This window comes from Carcharhinus amblyrhynchos, chromosome 5 (assembly GCF_965287045.1).
Source record: "Carcharhinus amblyrhynchos chromosome 5, sCarAmb.v2.hapA, whole genome shotgun sequence".
Lineage (NCBI taxonomy): Eukaryota > Metazoa > Chordata > Chondrichthyes > Carcharhiniformes > Carcharhinidae > Carcharhinus > Carcharhinus amblyrhynchos.
The window spans coordinates 118,184,618-118,211,678 of NC_137328.1; the positions used below are offsets into that span (position 1 = coordinate 118,184,618).

The window sequence follows — 27,061 nt, forward strand, 5'->3', positions numbered from 1 at the left end:
ACACAGTATTCCAAGTGTGACCTGGCCAATGCCTTGTGCGACTTCAACAAGATGTCCCAGCTCCTGTATTCAATGTTCTGACCAATGAATGATGTTCGCTTTCTCTTATCTTTAGGGCTGACTTTCAACCAGATAAAAGTTTTTAAAAATGCAATTGCATTTATATAGTGATTACCACAATCTCAGGATGTCCCAAAGTGCTTTGCACTCATTGAAGTAGCGTTTTAAAATATTGTCACTGTTAGAATGTTGGAACAGAAAGACATCTCACAACGCCAGCTTAAGACCCAACAGGAATATTTGGAGTCACGAGCTTTTGCAGTGATGCTCCAACATCAGGTGACAAAGCACTCTGAAAGCCTGTGATTTCAAATAAACCTGTTGGACTTTAACCTGGTATTAGAACAAAAGAAGAAAGAATGAAGAAAATTACAGCACAGCACCAATCATGCTGCCTGACTTAACTAAAACCCCCTACCCTTCCAGGGACCATATCCTTCTATTCCCATCCTATTCATGTACTTGTCAAGACGCCCCTTAAAAGTCACTACTGTATCCGTTTCCACTACGTCCCCTGTCAATGAGTTCCAGGCACCCAATACTCTCTTAGTAATAAATCTGCCTCATACATCTCCTTTAAACCTTACCCCTTGCATCTTAAACCTATGCTCCCTAGTAATTGACTCTTCCACCCTGGGAAAAAGCTTCTGACTATCCACTCTGTCCATGTCCCTCATGATCTTATAGACTTCTATCAGGTCCCCTATCAATCTCCGTTGTTCCAGTGAGAACAAACCAAGTTTCTCCAACCACTCCTCATAGCTAATGCCCTCCATGCCAGGAAGAACCTGGTAAATCTTTTCTATACCCTCTCCAAAGCCTCCACATCTTTCTGGTAGTGTGGTGACCAGAATTGAACACTATATTACAAATGCAACCTGACTAATGTTCTATAAAGCTGTAACATGACTTGCCAATTTTTAAACTCAATGCCCCGGCTGATGAAGGCAAGCATGCCGCATGCTTTCTTGACTACTTTCTCCCTCTGTGTTGCCACTTTCAGTGACCTGTGTACCTGTATACTCAGATCCCTCTGCCTATCAATACTCAAAGGTTCTGCTAATGACTGGATTAAACTCCATCGTCCATCTCTCTGCCCAAGCCTCCAACTGATCTACATCCTGCTGTATCCTCTGATGGTCCTCATCTCTATCCGCAAATCCACTAACCTTTGAGCCATCTGCAAGCTTACTAATCAAACCAGTGTTATCAGACTTCTTATTTTATCAACCCCAGTCCAACACCGGCATCTCCATCTCATAATGTTGGAAATCATAGAATCCCTACAGTGCAGCAAAATGCCATCCGGCCCATCAAATCTGCCCTGACTCTCTGAAAGATCATCCCATCAAGGCTTTCCCTTCCACCCTATCCCCATAACACAGTGCATCTACAACAGCTAATCCACCTAACCTGCACATCTTTGGACTGTGGGAGGAAACTGGGGCACCCGGAGGAAACCCACGCAGACACGGGGAGAATGTGCAAACTCCACACAGACAGTGTCCCAAGGCTGGAATTGAAGCCAGGTCCCTGGCACCGTGAGACAGCAGTGTTAACCACTGTGCCAACGTGCCTCCCAACGAGGGAGCCAATTTGTGCACAGCAAGCTTCTGCAAATGTAGTGTTATAACAACTGGATAATCTGTTTAAGTGATTGCAGAGTATAATATAGGCTGGGACGCTGAGGAGAACTGCCCTGCTCTTCTCCAAAAACTGTGGCATCGGCCCTCTTATCTCCACCTGAGAGAGCAGCCGGCTGTTCGGAAACATTGTTCCAACGGTGTGCCACCCTGGTACTATGTGGAATAGAATGGTGTCTTAACAATGCATTGCAGTGACATATCCAGGAACTTGTGACAAGGAAGAGTGAATCATGAATTATCACATGTTTCTCGACAAAACGCACAACTGTTAGATTCGCCACATGGCATCCCACTGCTAGCCTGCCCATGAGTTTTATGAAATTGATGCATTTGAATATAAAGTTTCCATTACACTCATCAAAGAAAGTTGTCTAATAATTAACACTGAAAGCAAAGTAATAATTGTTAATGATTGCCACTCAACCTTGCTGTCCCAGACAGTGTGGAGTCTTATCCCTTCAGGTAGTGAATTATCATTAGAGATTTAAAGATTATAGAATCATAGAATCCCTACAGTGCAGAAGGAGGCCATTCAGTCCATCAAGCCTGCACCAACAGCAATCTCACCCAGACACTATCACCTTGACCCCACCTATTTGCCACGCAGCGCAGTGGCACAGTGGCTAGCACTGCTGCCTCACAACGCCAGGAAACCAGGTTTGATTCCTGGTTTGGGTCACTGTCTGTGTGGAGTTTGCACGTTCTCCTGTGTCTGAGTGGATTTCCTCCGGGTGCTCCAGTTACCTCCCACAGTCCGAAAGACGCGCTGGTTAAGCGCACTGGCCATGCTAAATTCTCCCTCAGTGTACCTGAACAGGCGCCAGAATGTGGCGACTAGGGGCTTTTCACAATAACTTCATTCATTGCAATGTTAATGTCAGCCTACAGGTGACAATAATAAATGAACTTAAACTTCATTCCCCTGACATAACTTAGCATGGCCAATCAACCTAACTTGCACATCTTTGGGGTGGCACAGTAGCACAGTGGTTAGCACTGCTGCTTCACAGCACCAGGGACCTGGGTTCAATTCCTGACTTGGGTCACTGTTTGTGTGGAGTTTGCACATTCTCATGTCTGTGTGTGTTTCCTCCAGGTGCTCCGGTTTCCTCCCACAGTCCCAAGCTGTGCGATTGGCCATGCTAAAATTGGTGTTCTGAGATGTGTAGGTTAGAGGGATTAATGGGTAAATGTGTAGGGATATAGGGGTAGAGCCTGGGCGGGATTGTGGTTGGTGCAGGCTCGATGGGCTGAATGGCCTCCTTCTGCACTGTAGGCTTTCTATGATTTCTATGATTCTACGATCTTTGGAATGTGGGAGAGTGTGAAATGTTAAATTACATCTTTTTCTTACTTTTCCTTTCTGTCTCACTTTCTCTCTTTTAATTCAATTTTTTTCTTCCTTTTCCACACTTCCTTTCTCCAACAATCTCCTGCTTGGTTCTTAATGCTTAAATATCAATGGCCAAGGAGCTAGATTGTGGTTCCATCATTTGCCAAGGTCTCTGATGGTCCGTTGCCTTGTTACATTGCTATCAGCTTGCATTTCCAACACGTTACAGGACAAACATTATTTGATGCGGGAAAATAACTAACCAGGGGTGCTGTGAGATGCCTGGTTAGAGCACATTTCAGTTAAAATTATGTGCCCTTGCTGTTCCCCAGGAAGACAAAATACGTAAAGCGTTAAAAAAGCAGAGCAGAATGTTTTGGAGTGGGGCATCAGGTGGTATGTTTCTGCTCTCTTCAGCCCATTTACATTCTAGGCCATGAGAAGTGTGAGTGTAAAGGAGGATTTAGACATTGCAAAATAAAGAGAAACTGCTTCTAGTGGCAGAAGGAATAATAATGAGATGGCAGAGATTTAAGGTGATTGGCAAAAGAACCATATGCCTCACAGTGCCAAGGACCGGGGTTCGATTCCGGTCTTGGACGACTGTCTGCGTGCAGTCTATATGTTCTCCCTGTGTCTGTGTGGGTTTCCTCTGGGCACTCCGGTTTCCTCCCATGCTCCAAAGATGGACGGGTGAGGTGGATTGGCTATGCTAAATCGCCCCTTCGTATCCCAAGATGTGTAGGTTAGATGGGATTAGCCATGGTAAATGTGTGGAGTTATGGCAATAGGGTGGGAGCAGAGGGCTTGAGTAAGACACTCAGAGTACAGGCTTGATGCAGTAAATGGCCTCTTCTGCACTGTAGGGTTTCTATGATTCTATGCCACAAGAATTTTTTTTATATAACCCATCTCTAAAATTTCACCGTTTGATGGGATGGTTGAAACAGGTGCAACGGTAGCCTTTGAAAGACTTCTGAGTAAATACTCAAAGGAGAAAAGCTGCAGGGAAATGGGGTAAAACGGGGTGTGGGCTAAAGATTACCCTTTTAAAAAAGCCTGCACAGACTGAATGGGAAGAATAGACTCCATCTGTGCTGTATTACTCTGCTACTAATTACATATTTAGCAAGAACATAGCTTTAATTAGGATTTTCAAATTAATTTGAAATCATTTGAAGTCATAGCCTCCAGATGAACTTGTTCTCAGCTTTTTCAATTATCTTTCCCTTTGGTTAATAAACAGGAACCCCACGAAATATAACATGTATTATCCAGCACCATCCCAGAATAAGTATTGGGGAGGTGACCTGTGAAATTATACACTGAGGCCACATATTGTTGTGTGCCCTATTTCCAACTTTTTTTTTAACTCTAATTAATACTGTTGCGTTGTTTTACTCTACCAAACAAAGGCTTCTCCGTGTTAACGAGCTGAGTGCCTTTACAAATTAACAAGCGATTATGTTCCTAAGGACATCCACCTTTCTCTCCCTTTAGTTTCTGAGATGGTGTTAGAGAGAGGAGTGCCTTCAAGCATCACGATTAATCAATCTATCGCTAACTGATCCCTTTTATCAACCTCAGGATGGAGCATTTTCAATTACGTTCAGCTTTTCAATATCATTCTTCTGGCCTTATTTGACATCCTGCATAAAGGGTTGATTGCCTCAGTGTAGCTGCAGTTTCATTCAATGAATTCATCCATTATGGAGCCCAAAAACATCTGCCTTTGAATTAACTTAGAACCATGGAACCGGAGAAAAGTTACAGCACAGAAGGAGACCATTCGGCCCAGCTTGCCCATGCCAGCCCAAGGACACCCAGGTGCTGTTTTTGACCCCACCTTCCTGCATTCAGCCCGTAGCCCTGTGGCTTACAGCACTTAACAACTAAGGACAGTACAGCACAGGAACAGGCCCTTCGGCCCTCCAAGTCTGTGCCGATCATGATGCCCGCCTAAACTAAAACCGTATGCCCTTACAGAGTCTCTATCCTTCTATTCCCATCCTATTCATGTATTCATCTCGTTTCCCCTTAAATGCTGCTATTGTATCTGCTCCCACCACCTCCCCAGGCAGCGCATTCCAAACATTCACCACCCACTGTGTAAAAAAACTTGCCTCGCACATCTTCTCTAAACGTTTCCCCACGTACCTTAAACCTTTGTCCCCTAGTACTTGACTTCTCTATTCTAGGAAAGATCATCTGATTGTCAACAGTTCAGATCCAGGTAACTTTTCGAAAGGGTTTAGGGACTCTGCCTCCACTGCCAACTCGGACAGCGAATTCGGGACACCCATTGCCTTCTGCATAATAAAGTTTTTCCTCATTTCCCCTCTACACCTTCTACCACTTGAATCCACGTCCCCTGGTTCTAGAATTCTCCGCTAACAGAAACAATTTTATCCTGCCCATTTTATCTCTTCCCCTCGTAATTTTGTACACCGCAATCAACTCACCCCTCAGCCTTCTTTGTTCCAAGGGGAAAAAAACCCAACCTATCCTATCCAAGTTATACTTTTCTAGTCCCGGCATTTTGTGGCATTGCTACCCTGAGGAGGCCGGACATTCAATTACACAAGGTTTGTACGGAGAATTTCTTTCCTGGATCCAAGACAGAGAGTGTCTAAGTCACTTGTGCTCGGTGACATCATGTTTCTCCCTCTTCTCCCCACTTCCCTACCGTGATGTCATATAAAGTCCCAGTATTCCAGGGGGTCGCAACTTATACTGAGATATATTTGTTATCACGGTAAAACATCCATCCCTAAGGGGTTTCACCAGAGCACTAAAAGCACAACCTGACACCGAATCACAGAAGACGAGGTTAGGGATATGACCCAAAGCTTGTTGGAACAGGGAGGTTTATAAGGGAAGTTTTAAGTCTTAAGAGTGACTTAGAGAGGCAGAGAGGCTTAGGGATGGAATTCCGGAGTTTGGGACTCAAAGGCAGCTGAAACTACAGACACCAGTGTTAAAGAAATGACAATCAGGAATGCCCAAGAGTTAGAGGAGCGCGGGTGTCTCAGAGGGTTGTGGGCCTTGAGGATATTAAAGAGATCACCACCTACAGGTTAGTAAGAGTGCTCTACACATGTGCTCTATACAGTGATGGTCCAAAGAAATCTTGTTACATGATCTTAGAACAAAAGACATGTTTGAAAATTTTTCCATACTTTTGTTCCTTTTCTTCCATTGGACAAGTTCGGCTTGAGTTGTAAACCTGGATTTCTAGATCAGGTTGGCAGCACACAAATCCTTTGAGTCTTCACTGCAATGGCTTGCAAGTGGACAATTGAGCTCGTATTAACTTTTAATGTGGCAGGAAGCTCAGAACCACAACAGGTCAGTGCAAAGAGGCTCGACGTGGTGCATTTTCACTAACACAGCAAACGGCCTACAGGGATGCTCATCAGAATCATCGTAGTGGAAGAGCCAGCAGTGATAAAGTGGCAGAGATAGAAAAAAAACATAGATGGAATCAACACCCCTTTCCCTTCAGATGGTGGAGAGGGCGGCATGGTGGCAAAGTGGTTATCTCTGCTGCCTCACAGCTCCAAGGGCCTGCGTTTGATTCCTGGCTTGGGTCACTGTGTGGAGTTTGCACATTCTCCCCGTGTCTGTGTGGGTTTCCTCTGGGTGCTCCGGTTTCCTCCCACACTCTAAAGATATGCAGGTTAGGTTAACTGGACATGCTAAATTGGCCCTATATCCCAGGATGGTTAGGTTAGGGGGAATAGTAAGGTAAATATGTGGGAACAGGGTCTGGGTGGGATTGTTGTCGGTGCAGACTTGATGGGCCGAATGGTCTCCTTTAGCACTGTAGGGATTATATGATATCTGTGAGAAGACAAAAGAATCTTGTTGAAGGTTCCATGAGCACTAAAGCCATCTATAAATGAGAAATTTCCTCAGTTGCACATAAAATTCGATTGCATTATCTCCAGGTCAAAAAGCAACTCCTGCAAATCCCTTGTCTGGACAAAACTAATTAACTGGAAAATTGAAGCAGTGTTCCTTTGAATGACTGGTGCACTTTTTATGGCAGCATAATGCTTTCTTCCAAATGAGGAACATCATGCTTTTGATGTTTATATTTGTGAATCAGCTTTAACAATCTGCTGGCGGGACTTCAACCTCTGACGCCGTGATCATATGGATTTAAGCAGCAACGCCTTACACAGATCCTAACTATTTACCCCATGATCCACTCTGATTTTCACAGTGTGAATAGGCCCCAAGCAGTTGCTACCTTGTGTCTCTCATTTCCTCATCCGTTTTCTCGGCGCCGTACATCCATTCTGTGATTCCTCGTGGGACTTGCACGGGGAATCACGGATTGACCTTTCTGCAGGACTCGTTGAATATGAGCTCCCTGGGGATTGGTAATTAGCTCTCCAGGGGGAGCATGTCTACTGAGCCCTGTATAAAGCAAGCCCCTGAGCGGGTCCATTATTCCATTGTCCTGATTGGGACCTGTTTGTGTTCACCGCAGGCTTTATTTTATTTTGTGCAATAAAGCATTGTTCCTTTACAGCTGGCTCCTGTAGCTATTATATGTTGTTTTCCCCAAAAAATGCGTGATCAATAATTCTGTAATGCATGCTCTGTTCCACCTTCTTCCATCAGGGAAAAGATACCAAGTCTGAGAACATGTACCAAACAACTCAAGAACAACTTGTTCCCTGTTGCTGTCAGACTTTTGAATGGACCTACCTTGCATTAAGTTGATATTTCTCTACAACCTAGCTATGACTGTAACACTACATTCTGCAGTCTCTCCTTTCCTTCTCTATAGATGGTATACGTTGTCTGTATAGTGTGCAAGAAACAATACTTTCCATTGTTTACTAATACATATGACAATGATAAATCAAATCAAATCGAAAACAATGTTACAAGCCCCAGCAGCTGAGCTCACACCTTCTAGATGTACAACTTTTCACTTGGTTGTCAAAATTAAATTATCTCTTGGGTGCAAAGGTTCAGAACAGGAGGAGGCTATTCAGCCCCTTGAGCTGATTTGTACCTTAACTCTATCCATAATTATGTCTTTTAAAAAGCATTTAGTCAGTTGCATGTGTAAGATGTGTATAAAGGGATATGAGCCAAATACGGGCAATTGGGCCTAGTTTAATAGTTGATAAAAGTTGGGCTGAAGGGCCTGTTTCCATGCTGTAAAGCTCTCTGACTCTCTGACCCCATTAACCCAATTTGATCCTGTATCCCTTCAGACCTTTATCTCACAGAAGCAAGTCTTAGTTGTTGAAATGTTCAACTGATTTGACTTATTACTGTCACCTGTACTGGGATACAGTGAGAAGTATTGTTTCTTGCGACTTATGCATACTGTTCATCGAGTACATAGCGGAGAACGAAAAGGGGGGGGGGGGGTTCAAAATATATAGAACATAACAGCGCAGTACAGGCCCTTTGGCCCTCGATGTTGTGCCGACCAGTGGAACCAATCTAACGACCCTCTAACCTAAACTATTCCAATGTTGTCCATATGCCTATCCACTGACCATTTGAACGCCCTTAAAGTTGGCGAGTCCACAACTGCTGCAGGCAGGGCATTCCACGCCCTTACTACCCTCTGAGTAAAGAACCTACAGTGTATATAGTGTAAAAAGAGTTAGAGTACAGTTTTAAAGTCGTAGAACAAAGAAGATAACAGTAAAAGATAGACTCAGAGGGCATGTTGGGCACAGCTTGCATGAGGCTGCCTCGTGCTTGTGCTAATTGGCCCCACTACTTCCACCCGCTGCCAGCCTCAGCAGTTTTCTGTGGCTGAGAGCTGCAGATTTCCACTACCCCTCTCATGAAGAAACACTTCCTGACACCATCTCCGAACAAGCCAGCTTAAATTTAATAGATCGTCGGGGAAAAAAAAAATCACACTTGCAACTTTCAAATTGTCGCCAATAAATGAAGAAGTGTCCAGAGGGGAAATTTTTTTCACACCGAGGGTGGTGAGTGTCCAGAACGAGCTGCCAGAGGCAGTAGTAGAGGCTGGGTACAATTTTGTCTTTTAAAAAGCTGTTACATGGGTCGGATGGGTATGGAGAGATATGGACCAAATGCGGGCAATTGGGACTAGCTTGATGGTCAAAACTGGGCGGCATGGACAAGTTGGGCAGAAGGGCCTGTTTCCATGCTGTAGATTCCTATGACTGGACAAGATTTTACAGCCTTGCCTGGGCGAGTTTGTAAAATCCTGCTCGAGGCCAACGGGAAGAAACGGACGAGTCAGCTTCAAACTTGCAGTTGGGTGTGACCATAAATCTGGTTGAGACATTTGAAGGAAGGAAAATATGTTGTAACCCCACAGGTGTTTTTGTACAATGTGAGTATGGTTGCTGAAGGAAGACTTGGCTCCCCCTCCACTGGGTATATTAAAGGCAAGCTGGTGTCTCTTACTCAAACCAAGCGCACTCACGGAGGGGCTGCCTCAGGAATGTGAAGGTGGGAAGCCAATCCTCCACATCGGCTTTCAACGTGGCTCTGTATAAAAAATGGAGTTGGCTCGCCAATAGAAACCAAGACACCCTCCCCCCGCGATCCAAAAGGAGGGGAAATCAGTTATCGGTGCCACCAATCAGGCCTAAAGTATAAAGGTAAAAACTCAACTCATTTTAAAATCACAGATGAAGCAGGAGTGAGATAAGATACAATAGTTGATTAGCTGTTGCTCTGAAAAATCCTGCTTTCCGTACACTCAATTCCCTGCTTCCCAACTGATCCCCGGCATTTTTGCCAAAAAAGGGGGAAAAAAACCTCTCGCAAACCTTTGGCTCATCACAGCTCTTCTACAAATTGCATCGCCTTTGTCTCCATTCACAACTTTGGAGTCCTGCGGTGCTACCTGAATAAGAACAACACTTGGGACTTCAGATAGCTGTCCTTCTCGACCAGGGCGAGTTCAGAGGAACATTAGAATTAGGAGCAGAAGTTGGCAAATTCAGCCCTTCGAGCCTGCTCCGCCATTCAATCAGATCATGGCTGATCTCTCCCTGGTCTCAAATCCACCTCCCCATCTCTTCCCCATTTCCCTTTAACCCATTTCTTTTATTAGAAATATATCTATCTCCTTCCTGAAACCATTCAACAAGTCAGGCTTCAGTGTGCTATGGGACAGTGAGTTCCACAAATTTACCATCCTCTGCAAGAAGTAGTTCCTCCTCATTTCAGTATTAAATCTACCGCCAATCAACCTATACCTGTGTTCTCTTGTTCTACATTGCCCCGTAAGAGGAAACATTTGGTCTACAAATTTTACATACCTCTATCAGATTCCCTCTCATCCTTCTAAACTCCAGCGAGTACAAGCCCAAACTGTTTACCTTCCCCTCATGTCAACACCTTCACCCCCAGAATCAATGTGACGAATCTCCCATAAACCACCTCCAATGCCACCACATCCTTCCTCAAATAAAGAGACCAAAACTGGACACAATACTCCAGATGTGGTCTCACCAACACCCGATACAATTGCAACAATGCTTCTTTTTCCATTATAGCAGACGACAGATGTCAAAGTTGTGAAAATATGGAAAAATAAGAAAACCAATCATTGGGAATGTGTTCTGGTCCTCCATGCCAAATTGCCCCCTAAGTTTGCATGAATGTGAGTGCGGCTTTGCTTGATGTGGAGTGGTGCCCCTCAAGCAATAAGTTACTGATGACAGAGTTGCAACATATTCCAGGAATAATCAGCTACAGAAACAGATAAAAGGCTGACTTTGGCACTGTTAGGGTTGAGAGAGAAAGAGATACAGAAATAGGCTTTAATACATATACATACATTGTCAAGATATTAGTCACCATGCAGAGATGCCATTTGCTAAGGTATTCTGTGGTCAGGATGGGTGCAACCTCTGCTGGGTTAACTAGTGCGACCTGAATGTGTCCTTAACCGTGTTGATGCAAAGTTCTGGGGTATTTTCTCTTTACATCGCAGCTGACATTACCTGGAAAGTCTGCAAAGCCAGCCCAGGACAACATTTCCCACCACATCAGTGGACTCTTCAAAAGAATTGCCTCCATCACGAGGCCACATTAAAATACACAGCAGGCGGTACAAGTCGAAGAGGTGTGCCAATGAAGCACTGGAAGCAAGGAGACCAAACGCGTAAGGATACAACAAGTTCAGTAGACATGTCGGGGGAGGAGGGGAGAGGGGGGTAGCGGGGGGGGTACGGGACAGCCGCCGTTCACTGCTGGCGCTCTAGCTTTCTCGCTTACCTCGGTCGCTGAAGTCGTCCACGAGAATGATCTCCGCGACCAGTTGGTCCGGCGAGCGGCTGACGACACTGTGCACAGTCCGCAGGAGCGACGACCAGCCCTCGTTGTGGAAAGGGATGATGATGCTGGTGTTGGGCAACTTCTCCAGATACATTTTATGCTTGCAGCTGGAAAGAGACAAGAAAGGTCAGTGTGAGGGCCAGAGGGGTGAGGGTCATCTCATTCACTGAGAACATCTGGAGCTGGCCTGTGGGGAGCACCAACTGACCCATCAATACTACCCAACATTCAACATGGTTTCAGTACCAAACACTTGCTTTCTCTCTCATTCCCTCCTCCCGACATGCTCCGTCCAGGAAGTGACAAAACTGCTGAGGGAAAAAAAGAGAGTCAAATGGGGAGAAAGCTAACCGAAAAGTTTATTTATTTACTTGTGGTGCAAGTAAGCTTACATTAACAGAAAACGCTAGGAAATCTCAGCAGGTCTGACAGCATCTGTGGGGAGAGAATAGAGCCAGCGGTCCAATAGATCCTTAAAAGGTGGTGAAGAAGACACGTGGCATGCTTGCCTTCATCGGATGGGGCATTGTGTATAGGTTGGCAAATTATGTTACAGTTTTATAAAACGTTGATTGGGCCACATTTGGAATACTGTGTCCAATTTTGGTCACCACACTACCAGAAGGATGTGGAGGCTTTGGAGGGAGTACAGACAAGATTTACCAGGATGTTGCCTGGTATGGAGGGCATCAGCTGTGAGGCGAGATTGAACAAACTGGGATTGTTCTCCCTGGAAAGATGGAGTCTGAGGGGCGACCTGATCGGAGTTTATGAAATTATGAGGGGCACAGATAAGTTGAACAGTTGGAAGTTTTTTCCCAGGGCACCAATGATAATTACAAGGGGGCACAAGTTCAAGGTAAGGGGGGGGGAAGGTTCAGTGGAGGTGTGTGGTGGAAGTTTTTTATACAAAGGGTGGTGGGGGCCTGGAATGTACTGCCAGGTGAGGTGGTTGAGGCAGATACATCAGCGACATTTAAGAGTTAACTGGATAGGTACATGAACATGTAGGGAATAGAGGGATCCAGGCGGCTGGTCTGATAGGACAATGTGATTGACGCAGGCTTAGTGGGCCAAAGGGCCTGTTCCTGTTCTGTACTGTTCTTTGTTCAGTTTCGAGTCTAGATGACCCTTTGTCAGAGCTGTCACGAGCATTGAAATTGGCTCTATTCTCTCCCCACAGATGCCGTCAGACCTGCTGAGATTTTCCAGTACGTTCTGTTTTTGTTTCAGATTCCAGCAGTCACAGTATTTTGCTTTGAGGCATTGATGTTACTGGAGAAATCCTCTAGTTGCCACACTCCGGCGCCTGTTCGGGCACACTGAGGGAGAATTTAGCATGGCTAATGCATCTAACCAGCACGTCTTTTGGACTGTGGGAGGAAACCAACTTCATTGCATGTTAAAAAAGTTTATTTATTCGTCACAAGTAAGGCTCACATTAACATTGCAATAAAGCTACTGTGAAATTCCCGTAGTTGCCACAATCCGGTGTCTATTCGGGTCAATGCACCTAACCAGCACATCTTTCAGACTATGGGAGAAGACTGGAGTACCCAGAGGAAGACAACACAGAGACAGAGACACAGGGGAGAATGTGCAAACTCCACACAAGACAGCAACTCAAACTGAGAATTGAACCCAGGCCCCTGGCACTGTGAAGCAGCAGTGCTAACCACTGTGCTACCATGCTGCCATTAATACCCAACATATTTTTGTGCCAGGTAGGTTTACATCTGCTCTACAATTCTCCAACTTCATCCAGAGAGTCTCACGGTCACATTTAGTAACACCAATTTTTTATTCCCACATTTATTTTCAACAGAATTCAGATTCTCAAATTACCCATGGTGGGACTTCATAGAATCATAGAATTCCTACATTGCAGAAGGAGGCCATTCGGCCCATCAAGTCTGCACCAAACATAGCCTCACCCAGGCCCTATTTCCATAACCTCCTGCTAATCCCTGACATTAAGAAGCAATTTAGCATGGCCAATCAGTCTAACCCGCACATCTTTGGACTGTGGGAAGAAACCGGAGCACCCGGAGGAAACTCACGCAGACACACAGAGAAACTCTACACAGACTGTGACCCGAGGCTGGAATTGAACACAGGCCCTTGGCACTGTGAGGCAGCAGTGCTAACCACTGTGCCAACCTGCACTCACATTCATTCACTGCTTTCTTAACTCTGGCCTCTAGATCATTGAACCAATGACATGAGCACTATGATACAATATAGGACCAGCTGTGGCCTGGATCTTGATATGAATGGAGACTGGCTCCCAAATGGAGTATGAAGTAAACAAGGAACAAAAGGTGGCATGAACAAGACATGAGCAAAATGCCCAAATTCATCATGCAAGCCATTTCTAGCCAAACAGTCCAATTCCAAACTCGAACATTCTGCTGTCAATCGCTCCTTGGTCGTTTTGGCTCAGTGTAGTATCAACATGCTGTGCTTGGTTGAAGTCATTATGTTATATTTTAGCTTCATTTGAAGCAATTTTTAAAAACAGCATCTTGGCCTTTTGGCTAAGATGCAAATGAGATCAAGCCTTGAAGGAGCTGCAACACCTACTTCAATCAACTTGGATCATGTAGATCAAGCCCAAGACAGGAGGTGAGAGCCCTGTCTTGTCAGCTCAGATCAGAAATGTCTCAACTTGTTGTCTGAATTGGACTTGATTTGATTGAATTGGAATAAAAACAAACAAAAAAAATTTGCTATCAGAACTTTATGTCACAATGAAATGTGTAATCAATTGTATTACAATTGACAACAGTCAGTGAGCTGGGAGGATGATGCAGGGATGTTTCAGTGTGATTTGGACAGGCTGAAGGTTTGCGCATCAGCTTGTTAGATGCAGCATAATGTGGATAAATGTGAGGTCGTCCATGCTGGTAGCAGTATCAGGAAGACAAATTATTACTTGAATAGGTGTAAATTGAGAGGGGTGGATACTCAAAGAGACATTGGACTCCCCATGCATCAGTTGCTGAAAGTAAGCACACAGTTACAGCAGGCAGTAAAGAAGGCAAATGGTATTTTGCCCTTCACAACAAGAGGATTTGAATATAGGAAGAGGGATGTTTTGCTGCTATTGCATAAGGTGTTGTTGAAGCCACACCTGGAGTATTGTGTGCAGTCTTGGTGTCATTATCTGAGGAAGGATGTCCTTGTTACAGAGGGAGTACATAAGAACATAAGAACATAAGAAATAGGAGCAGGAGTAGGCCATCTAGCCCTTCGAGCCTGCCCCGCCATTCAATAAGATCATGGCTGATCTGTCGCTGCTCAGTTCCACTTTCCCGCTTTCTCCCCATAACCCTTAATCCCCTCTCTTATCAAAAAACCCATCAACCCGCGTCTTAAAAATATTTAGCGAGGCAGCCTCCACCACTTCAACGGGCAGAGAATTCCAGAGATTCACCACCCTTTGAGTGAAGAAGTTCCTCCTCAACTCCGTTCTAAACCGCCCCCCTTTTATCTTGAGGCTGTGCCCCCTAGTCCTACTGTCTTTTTTGAGCGGGAAGAGTCTCTCCACCTCTATCCTATCCATCCCATTCATCATCTTATACGTCTCAATGAGATCTCCCCTCATTCTTCTAAACTCTAACGAGTACAAGCCCAGTTTATTCAGCCTCTCCTCATAGCAAAGGTTTACCAGGCTGATTCCTGGGATGGCAGGTCTGTCATATAAGGAGAGATTAAGTCAATTAGGATTCTATTCACGAGTTTGGAAGAGTGAAAAGGGATCACATAGAGACTTATAAAATTCTAACAGGGTTCGACAGGGTAGATTCAGAAAGAATGTTCCTGATGGTGGAGGAGTCCAGAACTCGGGATTACAGTTTGAAAATAAGGGGACTGAAGTGAGAAGAAATTTCTTCACCCAGAGGTTGGTGAGTGTGTGGAATTCACTGCCACAGAAAGTAGTTGAGGCCAAAATGTTGTTTGATTTCAAGAAGAAATTAGATATAGCTCTTGGGGCTAAAAGGATCAAGAGATATGGGAGGAAGGGGGTAGGGAGGGGATCAGGATATTGAATTTGATGATCAGCCATGATCAAAATGAATGGCGGAGCAGGCTGAAAGGGCCAAATGGCCTACTTCTGCTTCTAGTTTCTAATTCTCAATGTACTGTTTAGCCATCCTCCTGAAGTTTCAGTCAACTCACTGGTCGTCTCTTGCATTGCATTCGAGTGCCCAGAGTGTGAGGGTCCCACATCCTGACTGCAGGCATGCACCTCAGTCTTGCTGCTCGTGCTGTTTTATATTGGTTGGAGCTTGAGGTAGATTTAGACCTTGTGCAGAACCCAGCATGGTTTAAACAGTTTGTTTGAAATGACAGCATTTAGCTTCAAGCCAAATATTAATGGCACATTGGTACATGTCCCTGGATCAGATTGTAAACTGCAGAGACTTGTCCGTACAGCAACCTTAAATAAGTGAACAATTTCCCCTGAGTTTCCACATGATTACCGTATTAAGGCACTGGCTGATAGCTGAACTCTTGCACTATTTTCTCAAGCACTTCACTCACAATCCTCACTTGCCAAGTAGGATGTTGTAAAATGCAGAACTTCAATTCCCCCTTGGCTGAATGGGCCAGAGGTCATTAAGCTGAAGTCCTTTGATTATTTCAATCTTTCCACTCTGCTCACAGACCACTCAACCCTCTCCACACAAGGCTAGGTCTCTCATATGTTTGAGTACAGCGAGCTTTCATAAAATCCTAAAAAATAGGAGCAGGCACAGGCTATTTGGCCCATTGACCCAGCTCAACCATTCAATAAGTCCACGGCTGCTCAGATTGTGGCCTTTATCCAACTTCTCTGCCTTTCCCCCTTTAACCCTTGACTCTCTTGTATCCAAAAACTGATTGCCTTCTGAGAGAAGAAATTCCTCCTCATTTCCATCTCTAATGGAAGATCCCTTACTTTGAGGAGCGACCAACTAGAAGTCTACAAGGTTATGAGGGACATGGACAGAATGGATAATCAGAAGCTTTTTCTCAGGGTGGAAGAGTCAATTGCTAGGCGGCACAGGGTTAAGATGTGAGGGGCAAGATTTAAAGGAGGTGTACGAGGGCAAGCTTTTTATTTGGTGGGTGCCTGGTACTCGCTACCGGAGGAGGTAGTGGAAGCAGATATGATAGTGACTTTTAAGGGCCGTCACAAATAGGATGGGAATAGAGGGGTATGGTTCCTGGAAGGGTCGGGGGATTTAGTTCAGTCAGGCAGCATGGTCAGTGCAGGCTTGGAGGGCTGAAAGGCCTGTTCCTGTGCTGTCATTTTCTTTGTTCTTTATGACATCCAGGCATGGCAGTATCTGGGATACATACATAGTTATGAGTTAACAATGAATTGCTTATGTTTAAACATACATGTCTCGCAATCCTCTTAGTGAGACATCAATCAACTTATACAATGCTTACATTGCAACAGTGGTAAGAATTCAGAGAGTACTTCATTGTCTGTAAAGTATTTTGGGAGCTAATTTTGCTCCTACGTCTTATGGTCTTAAGGATGCACACAAATATTCTAACATAGGGGCCTGGGGATGTGCTGTTGTTGAGACAGATAAGTGGAGTGTCTTTGTCGGACCACTCAGTCTTGAGGTGGGGCAGCTGAAAGGGAAAAGAGCGACTAGCACAATGTACCACTGTACCAGCCCGGGGAAAACTTCTGCAAAGTAAAACGTTCTGATACTTGGGGCGGCGAGATGTGATTGTGTTCTGCATTACAGCAATGAGATACCACAATTGCTACAATCAGTAAAAGGTTGCTGGGCAAAAATCACATCATCTTGAGTTTCAAGATGTTCATAAGTCCTGACTAATCTCTTCACTGCAGACACAGCTAGTTTGATTTGGCTTCTCCTTTCAATTTTGCTCCAAAATGGGAGAAGATGAAATCTGTTATGAATAAATACATGTGATTTCACAAACGGGTCAATACCAAGCAGGACGCTTGCAATCAGAAAGGGATTGGAGATTAATCAGAAGAAACAACTGCGACAGGGACAAACGCAGTTTAGATAATCAGTGCTTGTCGTTGGGCTAATAGGGCTCGAGGCAAAAAGGCGACTGCATTGTGTCTTGGGTATCATCGTCACTACTTCCTCCCTCCGACGAGAACTGCGTCAGACAATGGCTTCCAATGCATCAAAGGTGCGCTCTTCAGCTCAGAAGCAATGTCAACACGCATTTATATAGCGCCCATAACAAAGTAAAGAGTGGAATCATAGTGGGTGGGACATGGACCATGCAAAGGTCCACTGACAGTGAAGATTTACCAGGATGTTGCCTGGTGGGCAGCACGCTGACACTCTGGTTAGCGCCACTGCCTCACAGCGCCAGGGATCTGGGTTCGATTCCCGGCTTGGGTCACTGTTTATGTAGAGTCTGCACGTTCTCCGTGTCTGCGTGGGTTTCCTCCGGGTGCTCCGGTTTCCTCTCACATTCTGAAAGACGTGCTAACTGACCCAAACAGGCATCGGACTGTGGCAACTAGGGGAATTTCACAGTAACTTCATTGCAGTGTTAATGTAAGCCTTACTTGTGACTAATAAATGAACTTTTACTTTGCTGGTATGGAGAGCATTCGGTACAAGGAGAGGTTGGAGAAACTTGGTTGGCTCTCATTGGAACGATGGAGGTTGAGAGGCATGTAGACAGCGGATAGTCAGAAGCTTTTTCCCAGGGCGGAAGAGTAAATTACGAGGGGAATAGGTTTAAGACACGAGGAACAAGGTTTAAAGGAGATGTACTCCTTTTTTTTTTACACAGAGGGTGGTGGGTGCCTGGAACTCGCTGTTGGAGAAAGTAGCGGAAGCAGATACGATAGTGACTTTTAATGGGTGTCTTGACAAATACACGAATAGGATGGGAATAGAGGGATATGGTCCGTGGGAGAATAGGGAGTTTTAATTCAGCCAGGCAGCATGGTCAGTGCAGGCTTAGAGGGCCGAAGGGCCTGTTCCTGTGCTGTAATTTTCTCCATTCATTGTTCTTTGATCTCGGGTGGGATTTTCCAGTCTTGGTTTTAGCGTGGCCAGAAAATTGCGCCCAAAGTATCCCCAGGCCTTCCATATTAACATTAGCAAAGAACATTTTTCACTGAGCCACATACAGAGATAATAGGGCAGTTGACTTGATTTTGATTTGATTTATTATTGTCACATGTATTACCATACAGTGAAAAGTATTACTTCTTACACGCTACAAAACATACCGTTCTTTGGAAAGGAGAGAGCGCAGAATGTAGTGTTACAGTCTTAGCTAGGGTGTAGAGAAAGATCAACTTAATATAAGGTAGGTCCATTCAAAAGTTTGATGGCAACTGGAAAGAAGCTGCTCTTGAGTTGGTTGGTACATGACATAGAACATAGAACACTACAGCACAAACAAGCCCTTCGGCCCACAAGTTGCGCCGATCACATCTATACCTACTAAGCCATAGAACTATCTGTAACTTCCAATGCCATTAGATCCCATGTACTCATCCAGAAGTCTTTTAAAAAACCCAGTGAGTTCGCCTCTACCACCACCGATGGCAGCCGATTCCACTCACTCGCCACCCTCTGAGTGAAAAACTTAGCCCTGATATCTCCTCTGTACCTGCTCCCCAGCACCTTAAACCTGTGTCCTCTCGTAGCAACCATTTCAGCCCTGGGAAATAGCCTCCGAGAATCCACCCTATCTATTCCTCTCGACATTTTATAAACCTCTATCAGGTTGCCTCTCAACCTTCGTCTCTCCAGGGAGAAGAGACCTAGCTCCCTCAACCTATCCTCATAAGGCATACCTCCCAATCCAGGCAACATCCTTGTAAATCTCCTCTGCACCCTCTCAATAGCTTCCACATCCTTCCTGTAGTGAGGCGACCAGAACTGCGCACAGTACTCCAAGTGGGGTCTGACAAGGGTCTTATAAAGTTGCAGCATTACCTCCCGACTCCGAAACTCAATCCATCGATTAACGAAGGCCAGTACACCATACGCCTTCTTGACCACATCCTCCACCTGCGAGGCTGATTTAAGAGTCCTATGGACCCGGACCCCAAGATCCTTCTGCTCTTCAACCCAGCTAAGACTCCTACCCTTGATATTGTACTCCTGCATGCTGTTGGTCCTGCCAAAATGGACCACTACACATTTATCCACGTTGAAGTCCATCTGCCACTTCTCCACCCAGTCTTGCATCCTATCTATGTCACGCTGCTACTTCTGACATCCCTCCAGACTATCCACAACACCACCAACCTTCATATCGTCGGCGAACTTACTAACTCATCCCTCCACTTCCTCATGCAGGTCATTTATGAAAATGACAAACAGCAAGGATCCTAGAACAGATCCCTGGGGGACATAGAACATAGAACATAGAACATTACAGCGCAGAACAGGCCCTTCGGCCCACGATGTTGCGCCGACCAGTTTTTTCTAAAAAAAACACTGACCCACTAATCTAAACCAATCCCTTTTCGTCCATAAACCTATCCATAGATCTTTTAAACGCCCCCAAACTAGGCGCATTTACAACCGCAGCAGGCAGGGCATTCCAATCCCTCACCACCCTCTGGGTAAAGAACCTACCCCTGACATCCGTCCTATAACTACCACCCCTTAATTTAAAGCCATGCCCCCTCGTGCTAGCATTCTCCATCTGAGGAAAAAGGCTATCACTATCCACCCTATCTAAACCTCTAATCATCTTATATGTTTCAATAAGATCCCCTCTTAGCCTCCTTCTTTCCAGCGAAAACAACCCCAAATCCCTCAGTCTCTCCTCATATGACCTCCCCTCCATACCAGGCAACATCCTGGTAAACCTCCTCTGCACCCTCTCCAAAGCCTCAACGTCCTTCCTGTAATGTGGGGACCAGAACTGCACAGAGTACTCCAAGTGCGGCCGCAACAGAGTTGTGTACAGTTGCAACATGACGCTGCGACTCCTAAATTCAATCCCCCTACCAATAAACGCCAAGACACCGTATGCCTTCTTAACTACCTTATCTACTTGATTCCCAACCTTCAGGGATCTATGTACACATACACCTAGATCCCTCTGCTCCTCCACACTATTCAAAGTCCTCCCGTTAGCCCTATACTGAACACATCTGTTACTCCTACCGAAATGAATTACCTCACACTTCTCCGCATTAAACTCCATCCGCCACCTCGCGGCCTAGCTCTGCAACCTGTCTAAGTCACCCTGCAAACTATGACACCCTTCCTCACAATCTACCACACCACCGACTTTGGTGTCATCAGCAAACTTACTAATCCACCCAACTATACCCTCATCCAGATCATTAATAAAAATTACAAACAGCAGTGGCCCCAAAACAGATCCCTGAGGCACACCGCTCGTAACCGAACTCCATGACGAATATTCACCATCAACCACCACCCTCTGTCTCCTATCTGCCAGCCAATTCCTGATCCAAGTACCTAGATTACCCCCAATCCCATACATCTGCATTTTCTGCAGAAGCCCACCATGGTGAACCTTATCAAACGCCTTACTAAAATCCATATATACCACATCTACTGCCTTACCCCTATCCACCTCTTTGGTCACTTTCTCAAAGAACTCAATAAGGTTAGTAAGGCACGACCTACCTGCTATAAAACCATGCTGACTGTCTCTAATCAATTCATTACTCTCCAAATAACTATAAATCCTATCTCTAATAATTCTTTCTAAAACCTTGCCCACAACAGAAGTAAGACTCACCTCTGCATCTTTTATATCTTCTTCCCAAAGAAGGTGGAAGAGAGTATGTTCGGGGTCCTTGATTATGCTGGCTGCTTTTCCGAGGCAGCAGGAAAAAGACAGAATCCAGACAGTGCAGAAGGTGGCCATTTGGCCCATTGGGTCTGCTCTGACTCTGTGATAGTGCACCTTACCCAAATACTATCCCCATAATCCCACATATTTACCCCGCTAATCACGCATCACTCACACATCTAGGGACACTAAGGGCCAATTTATCATGACCAATCCACCTAACCTGCACATCCGAAGCTGTCTTTGGACTGCGGGGAGAAACCAGAGCACCTGGAGGAAACCCATGCAGACACAGGGAGAATGTGCAGCCTCCGCACTTCACCAATTGAATTGCACCCAGGTCCCTGGCACTGTGAGGCAGCAGTGCCAACCACTGTTGCCCCATGTGGCCCCATTAAAGGAGGAAAGTGAAGTATAGAGGCAGAGTGGGTTAGCGTAGGAATTCCAGAGCTTTGGGCCTAGGCAACCAAAAGCACAGCCAACGATTATGAAATGATTAAGATTAGTAATTTTTTTTTAATTGAATTGATTTAATTTATTATTGTAATGCAATATAGTGAAACGTAATGCAAAAGAGCTCAGCTTTTGAGGAGTGCAAATATCTTGGAGGGTGTTAGGCCAGAAGATTGACAGGGCAAGGCCGGGTAAGGGTTTGTAAACCAGGGGTAATGTTGGAACTTAGTTCAGGTTCACAGAGGTACAGCAACATTCTGGATGTGACAATGGGAGGTGTGTCTGGTGTAACATTAGCGTCCCTTTAAGAAAGTTTTTTTTAAAAAACGTAATTACAGCTCGTAGCTTCAGCGATGTCACTATAGTCGCCGGACTGACTATGGGTGAGTCCCTTTATTGCTCCTTCAATGGGGGTTCTTTACATTTACTCTGGGATTAGTTTTACGATCCTGCATTGTTAGTAGAAAAGATCATGTGTTTTTGGGCAGTTTTTTTTTCTTTCCAGTGAGTTTAAAGTGTTTCAGTTTTGAGAGTTGTGAGGCTGCAGTTGAATTTTTAGTTTTAGCAGGGGCATCAAGCTGAAGTCTCTCTCTCTCTCGGTGCTATTTGGAAATTCTGCTGGTTATCTCAAGGCAATGTTTTGCCTTCCGGAAGGAAAGTGCAGGCTTTTAAAAGACTCAATTCCAGTCAAATGAGATTTCAGTCAATGTTGTGTTAAGCTGTGAAAAGTTTTTGTCTATGAAAGGTTTTGGTTTGTTGGACCAGCTTTAATATTCAATTCAGAATTAATACATTATTGCAGTTGTTTTCTTTATAACAAATATGGCTTAAAAAAGGAACAGATTCATTAACCAGCACAGCAGACATTCTCTTTTAGCTTCACCCGCCAAGAAAAAAGTACAAAATTCTGAAAATATGTATCAACTGACTCAAGAACAGCTTCTTCACTGCTGCCATCAGACTTTTGAATGGACCTAAAATATATTCAGCTGATCTTTCTCTATACCCTAGCTACGACTGCAACACTACATTCTTCACCCTATCCTTTCCTCCTTCTTTATGTACTCTATGAACGGCATATTTTGTCTGTATAGCGCACAAGAAACAATACTTTTCACTGTATCCCAATGCATGTGACAATAATAAATCAAATCCTAGAATCATTGAATTATAGAACCCTACAGTGCAGAAGGAGACCATTCAGCCCATCGAGTCTGCACCGATCACAACCCCACTCAGGCCCTATCCCCATAATGCCTTGCATTTACCCTAGCTAGGTTGATGGGTTTTTGATAAGAGAGGGGATTAATGGTTATGGGGAGAGGGCGGGAAAGTGGAACTGAGCAGCGACAGATCAGCCATGATCTTATTGAATGGCGGGGCAGGCTCGAAGGGCTGGATGGCCTACTCCTGCTCCTATTTCTTATGTTCTTATGTTCTTAGTTCCCCCTGACACTAAGGGGCAATATACCGTGGCTAATCAACATAAGCCACACATCTTTGGATGGTGGGGGGGGAAACCGGAGCATCCGGAGGAAACCCACACCGACAGTGATCCAAGCTGAGAATCGAACTCAGGTCCCTGGCACTGTGAGACAACAGTGCTAACCACTGTGCCACCACTCCACTCTAACTAAAGTAACATCCATCCCTCAGGAATGGAAACATGTCTCCATGTGAGGTCTGGTCCATATGTGACTCCAATTCTAAATGAGATGACTGGCACTTACTGACATTATGGAACTAAAGGCCGGATAATAAATACTGCCTTACCCATGCCAACCACATCCCAAGTACTTGCTTCACAGCATTCAGTGAAATTCAGAATGCTGTACGCATAATAAGTGTGATTGACAGTCTCGCAGTCTTGCTGAATGGGTTTGCTGATCATAGTGTTGAATAGGAAGACATCAGGGCAAGGGATTTTAAAGGGCAATGATAAACTTGGAGGATTCCTTCAGAAGAATGAGTGACACGTGTGCGGTGAATCATAGAACCCTACAGTGCAGAAAAAGGCCCTTCAGCCCATTGAGTCTGTATCGACCACAATCCCACCCAGGCCCTGCCCCATATCCCTACATATTTTACCTGCTAATCCTTCTAACCTACGCATCTCAGGACACTAAGGGACAATTTTAGCACGGCCAATCAGCCTAACCCGTACATCTTTGGACTGTGGGAGGAAACCGGAGCACCCAGAGGAAACACATGGAGACACGAGGAGAATGTGCAAACTCCACACAGTGACCCAAGCTGGGAATCGAACCCAGGTCCTTGATGCTGTGAGGTGGCAGTGCTACCCACTGTGCACAGCTTTTCTGGTGGGAAAGCTACAGCACATGATCGTCAGCTTGTTTGAGGAATTAGGTTGATCGGACAACCATGTCCTCAGGACTAAATCATTGACTCCCTACAGTGCAGAACGAAGCCATTCAGCCCATCGACCTTCTGACCGGAGCATCCCACCCAGGTCCGATCCCCATAACCCAACATATTTACCCCGCTTAATCCTCCGAGCCTATACGTCTTTGGACACTAAGGGGCAATTTAGCATGGCCAAACCATCCAACCTGCGTATCTTTCGGACTGAGAGAGGAAACTGAAGCATCCGGAGGAAACCCACGCAGACACAGGAAGAACATGCAGACTCCACGCAGACAGTGACCCAAGCCGGGAATCGAACCTGGGTCCCAGGCGCTGCGAGACGGCAGTGCTAACCACTGTGTTACTGTGACTTGTGGACTTTTGTGTGACATTTTAATGAGAAACACTGCTTTGAAAATTGGTTAACTTTGCATCCCGTTTTTGAAAAGCGGAATTTCTGTGTGAACGTAGAACAAGTTAAAGATTTACACAATGGACTCAGACACATAGGTACTGGATTTAAATGCCTCGCTTGAGCGAGACTGAAAATTCCCACCCAACGGATATTTCCTTTGCCTCTCCTCGCTCACTCTGATTCCATGGCAAGCAAGACGGTAGAGTTGGGTGATAGAATCAAAGTAGACCATTAAAATAAAGAAAAGGTCATTCTGACAGGACTGGTGTTACCAATTAAGTATACTCAGTTATCAACACATTACCTTGCAAAATAGTTCATGTATCACCCACATTTTATACCAGCTATGCCAACACACTAAAGCCAGAATAATTTGAGTCCTGAGCTAAGCAGGCACTATCTGGGATAAGAAATTCAACGAGCAAGGCTTTTTAATCACCCGTCTCTGTTGGGGTGAGGTGTCTGGATTATCAATCACACCCCAGAGATTTGGGGGAGGTTTATCAGGATCATTGAGGTGGCATTTGGGGTTTAGGAATAGCAGGGGTGTGTGGTGGGGTGTTGTGGGGTGAAGGTAGGTGGGGTGTGGGGGTGTGAGGGGGAGGTTGGGGCAGGAGCAAAGAAAATTGGAGAGAAAGATTGCAGACTGGAAGGGCAAAATGTTCCCACTTAGAACCATAGAATCATTACAGTGCAGGAGGCCATTCGACCCATTGAGTCTACTTCATCTTGCCAGGCTCTCTCTCTTTGCCCAATCTCTGTAACTCCACACATTTATCATAGCTAACTAAATCTGTTTCTTTATTTATTAGTGTCACATGTAGGCTTACCCTAACATATTAGCAATGATGTTACTATGAAAATCCCACAGTCGCCACATTCCAGTGCCTGTTTGGGTACACTGAGGTAGAATTTAGTGTGGCCAATGCATCTAACCAGCACGTCATTCAGACTGTGGGGGGGAAACTGGAGGAAACCCACACAAACACAGGAAGAACATGCAAACTCCACACAGACAGTACCTGCCTGCAATCCCAAACTGGCCCGCGACCCGAGAGGCACCCAGTTGATTGTTTGCCTTCCGGTAAACTGGCCCAAGAAGCATATTTCCAGCGTGCATGGAACCAGAACACAAAAGTTGTTCCTCTGACCAAATAACTTGGTAAGAAAATTTGGAAAATTCTGTTCCTGATTACAGAATCCAGAATGACATTTGTGTGCAGTGCTGAGGGAGAGCTGCACTATCGGAAATGGCAAGTTTGAGTTGAGATGTTATAGTCCGCTCTTTCGGGGGAACACCAAGTTTAAAGTTTATTCATTAGTGTCACCAGGAGGCTTACATTAACACTGCAATGAAGTTACTGCGAAAATACCCCAGTCGCCACACGCCGGTGCCTGTTCGGGTAACACTGAGGGAGAATTTAGCACCCAACCAGTACATCTTTCAGACTGTGGGAGAAAACCAGAGCACTCAGTTTCCTCCCACAGCTACCCGTGTAACCCACGCAGACACGGGGAGAATGTGCAGACTCCGCACAGACAGTGACCCAAGCCCAGAATCGAAGCCGGCTCCCTGCCGCTGTGAGGCAGCAGTGCTAACCACGGTGCCACCGGTAAAGGCTGGAATATTAGCTCCATTGACGCTGGTGAGATTTACCCATCCTGTTGCTGTGAACAGAGGTTTGGCTGGGTGCCAAATTCCCCGACTTTGCTGTAGTGGGAGCATGGCACGAACGGCCAGTAAAATGGTGTCCAAAACATCCCCTGGCAACATTTGAAAATAGAATATTTGAGTTCTCCTTGTCTAGAAACCAACATTTCTGATCATCATTACATTGCCATTGGCGCAGTTTGGCCATCGCATTTCGCTACAGTTCAAAATAACAACTCACATTTATATGGCACCTATAAGGTGGTGAAATGTCCCAGGGCATCTCATAGGGGCACTATCAACAACATTTGATACTGAGCAATATACAGAGACGTTAAGGTGAATGACTAGAAAGTTGTACGTTTTAAGGACCATTTTTAAGTTATTGGAATGAGCTCTTTAATCTCTGTAATAGTTCTGGACATCGGGACAACCCAATCTTGTGCTTCCCAAACACTTTTAATGCTTAGCCAAACAACTTGGTGGAACGCCATAGAATTCCCACAGTGCAGAAGAAGGCCATTTGGCCCATTGGGTCTGCACTGACTCTCTGACAGAGCATCTTGTCCAGGCCCTCTCCCCATCCCTGTAACATTGCCACACCCCCGACATTTCATCCCCCTAACTTACACATCTTTGGGCACGGAGGGGCAATTTAACATTGCCAATTTCCCTAGCCTACACAGCTTTGGACACTAAGGGGCAATTTATCACGGTCAATCCACCTAACCTGCACAGCTTTGGAGTTTGGCACGAAAACAGAGCATCAGGAGGAAACCCACGCAGACACACGGAGAATGTGTGAACTCCGCAGAGGTGGACAACCAAGGGCGGAATCGAACCTGGGTCCCTGGCACTGTGAGGCAGCAGTGCTAACCCGCTGTGCCACCCATGACATACCTTGGATCCAGAATCCTCACACTTTTAACTCCAGATTTTTACGGGATTCGAACCCAGGTCCCCAGAGAATGACTGTGGATCTCTGGTCCAGCAACAATCCCACTGCACCAGCACCTCCCTTGAAACGTCAG

General features: G+C 45.3%; 1 protein-coding gene across 2 annotated transcripts in view; it reads right to left on the reverse strand.

The window, feature by feature from the left end:
* The window catches only part of galntl6 (polypeptide N-acetylgalactosaminyltransferase like 6), a 1,196,842-nt gene that overhangs the window by 678,576 nt on the left and 491,205 nt on the right, over window positions 1-27,061 (reverse strand). For both annotated transcript variants that reach the window (XM_080189755.1, XM_080189754.1), the window contains one exon: window positions 11,287-11,453. In XM_080189755.1, the coding sequence (XP_080045881.1) occupies window positions 11,287-11,453 (167 nt within the window). The remainder of the gene's footprint in view (window positions 1-11,286; window positions 11,454-27,061) is intronic.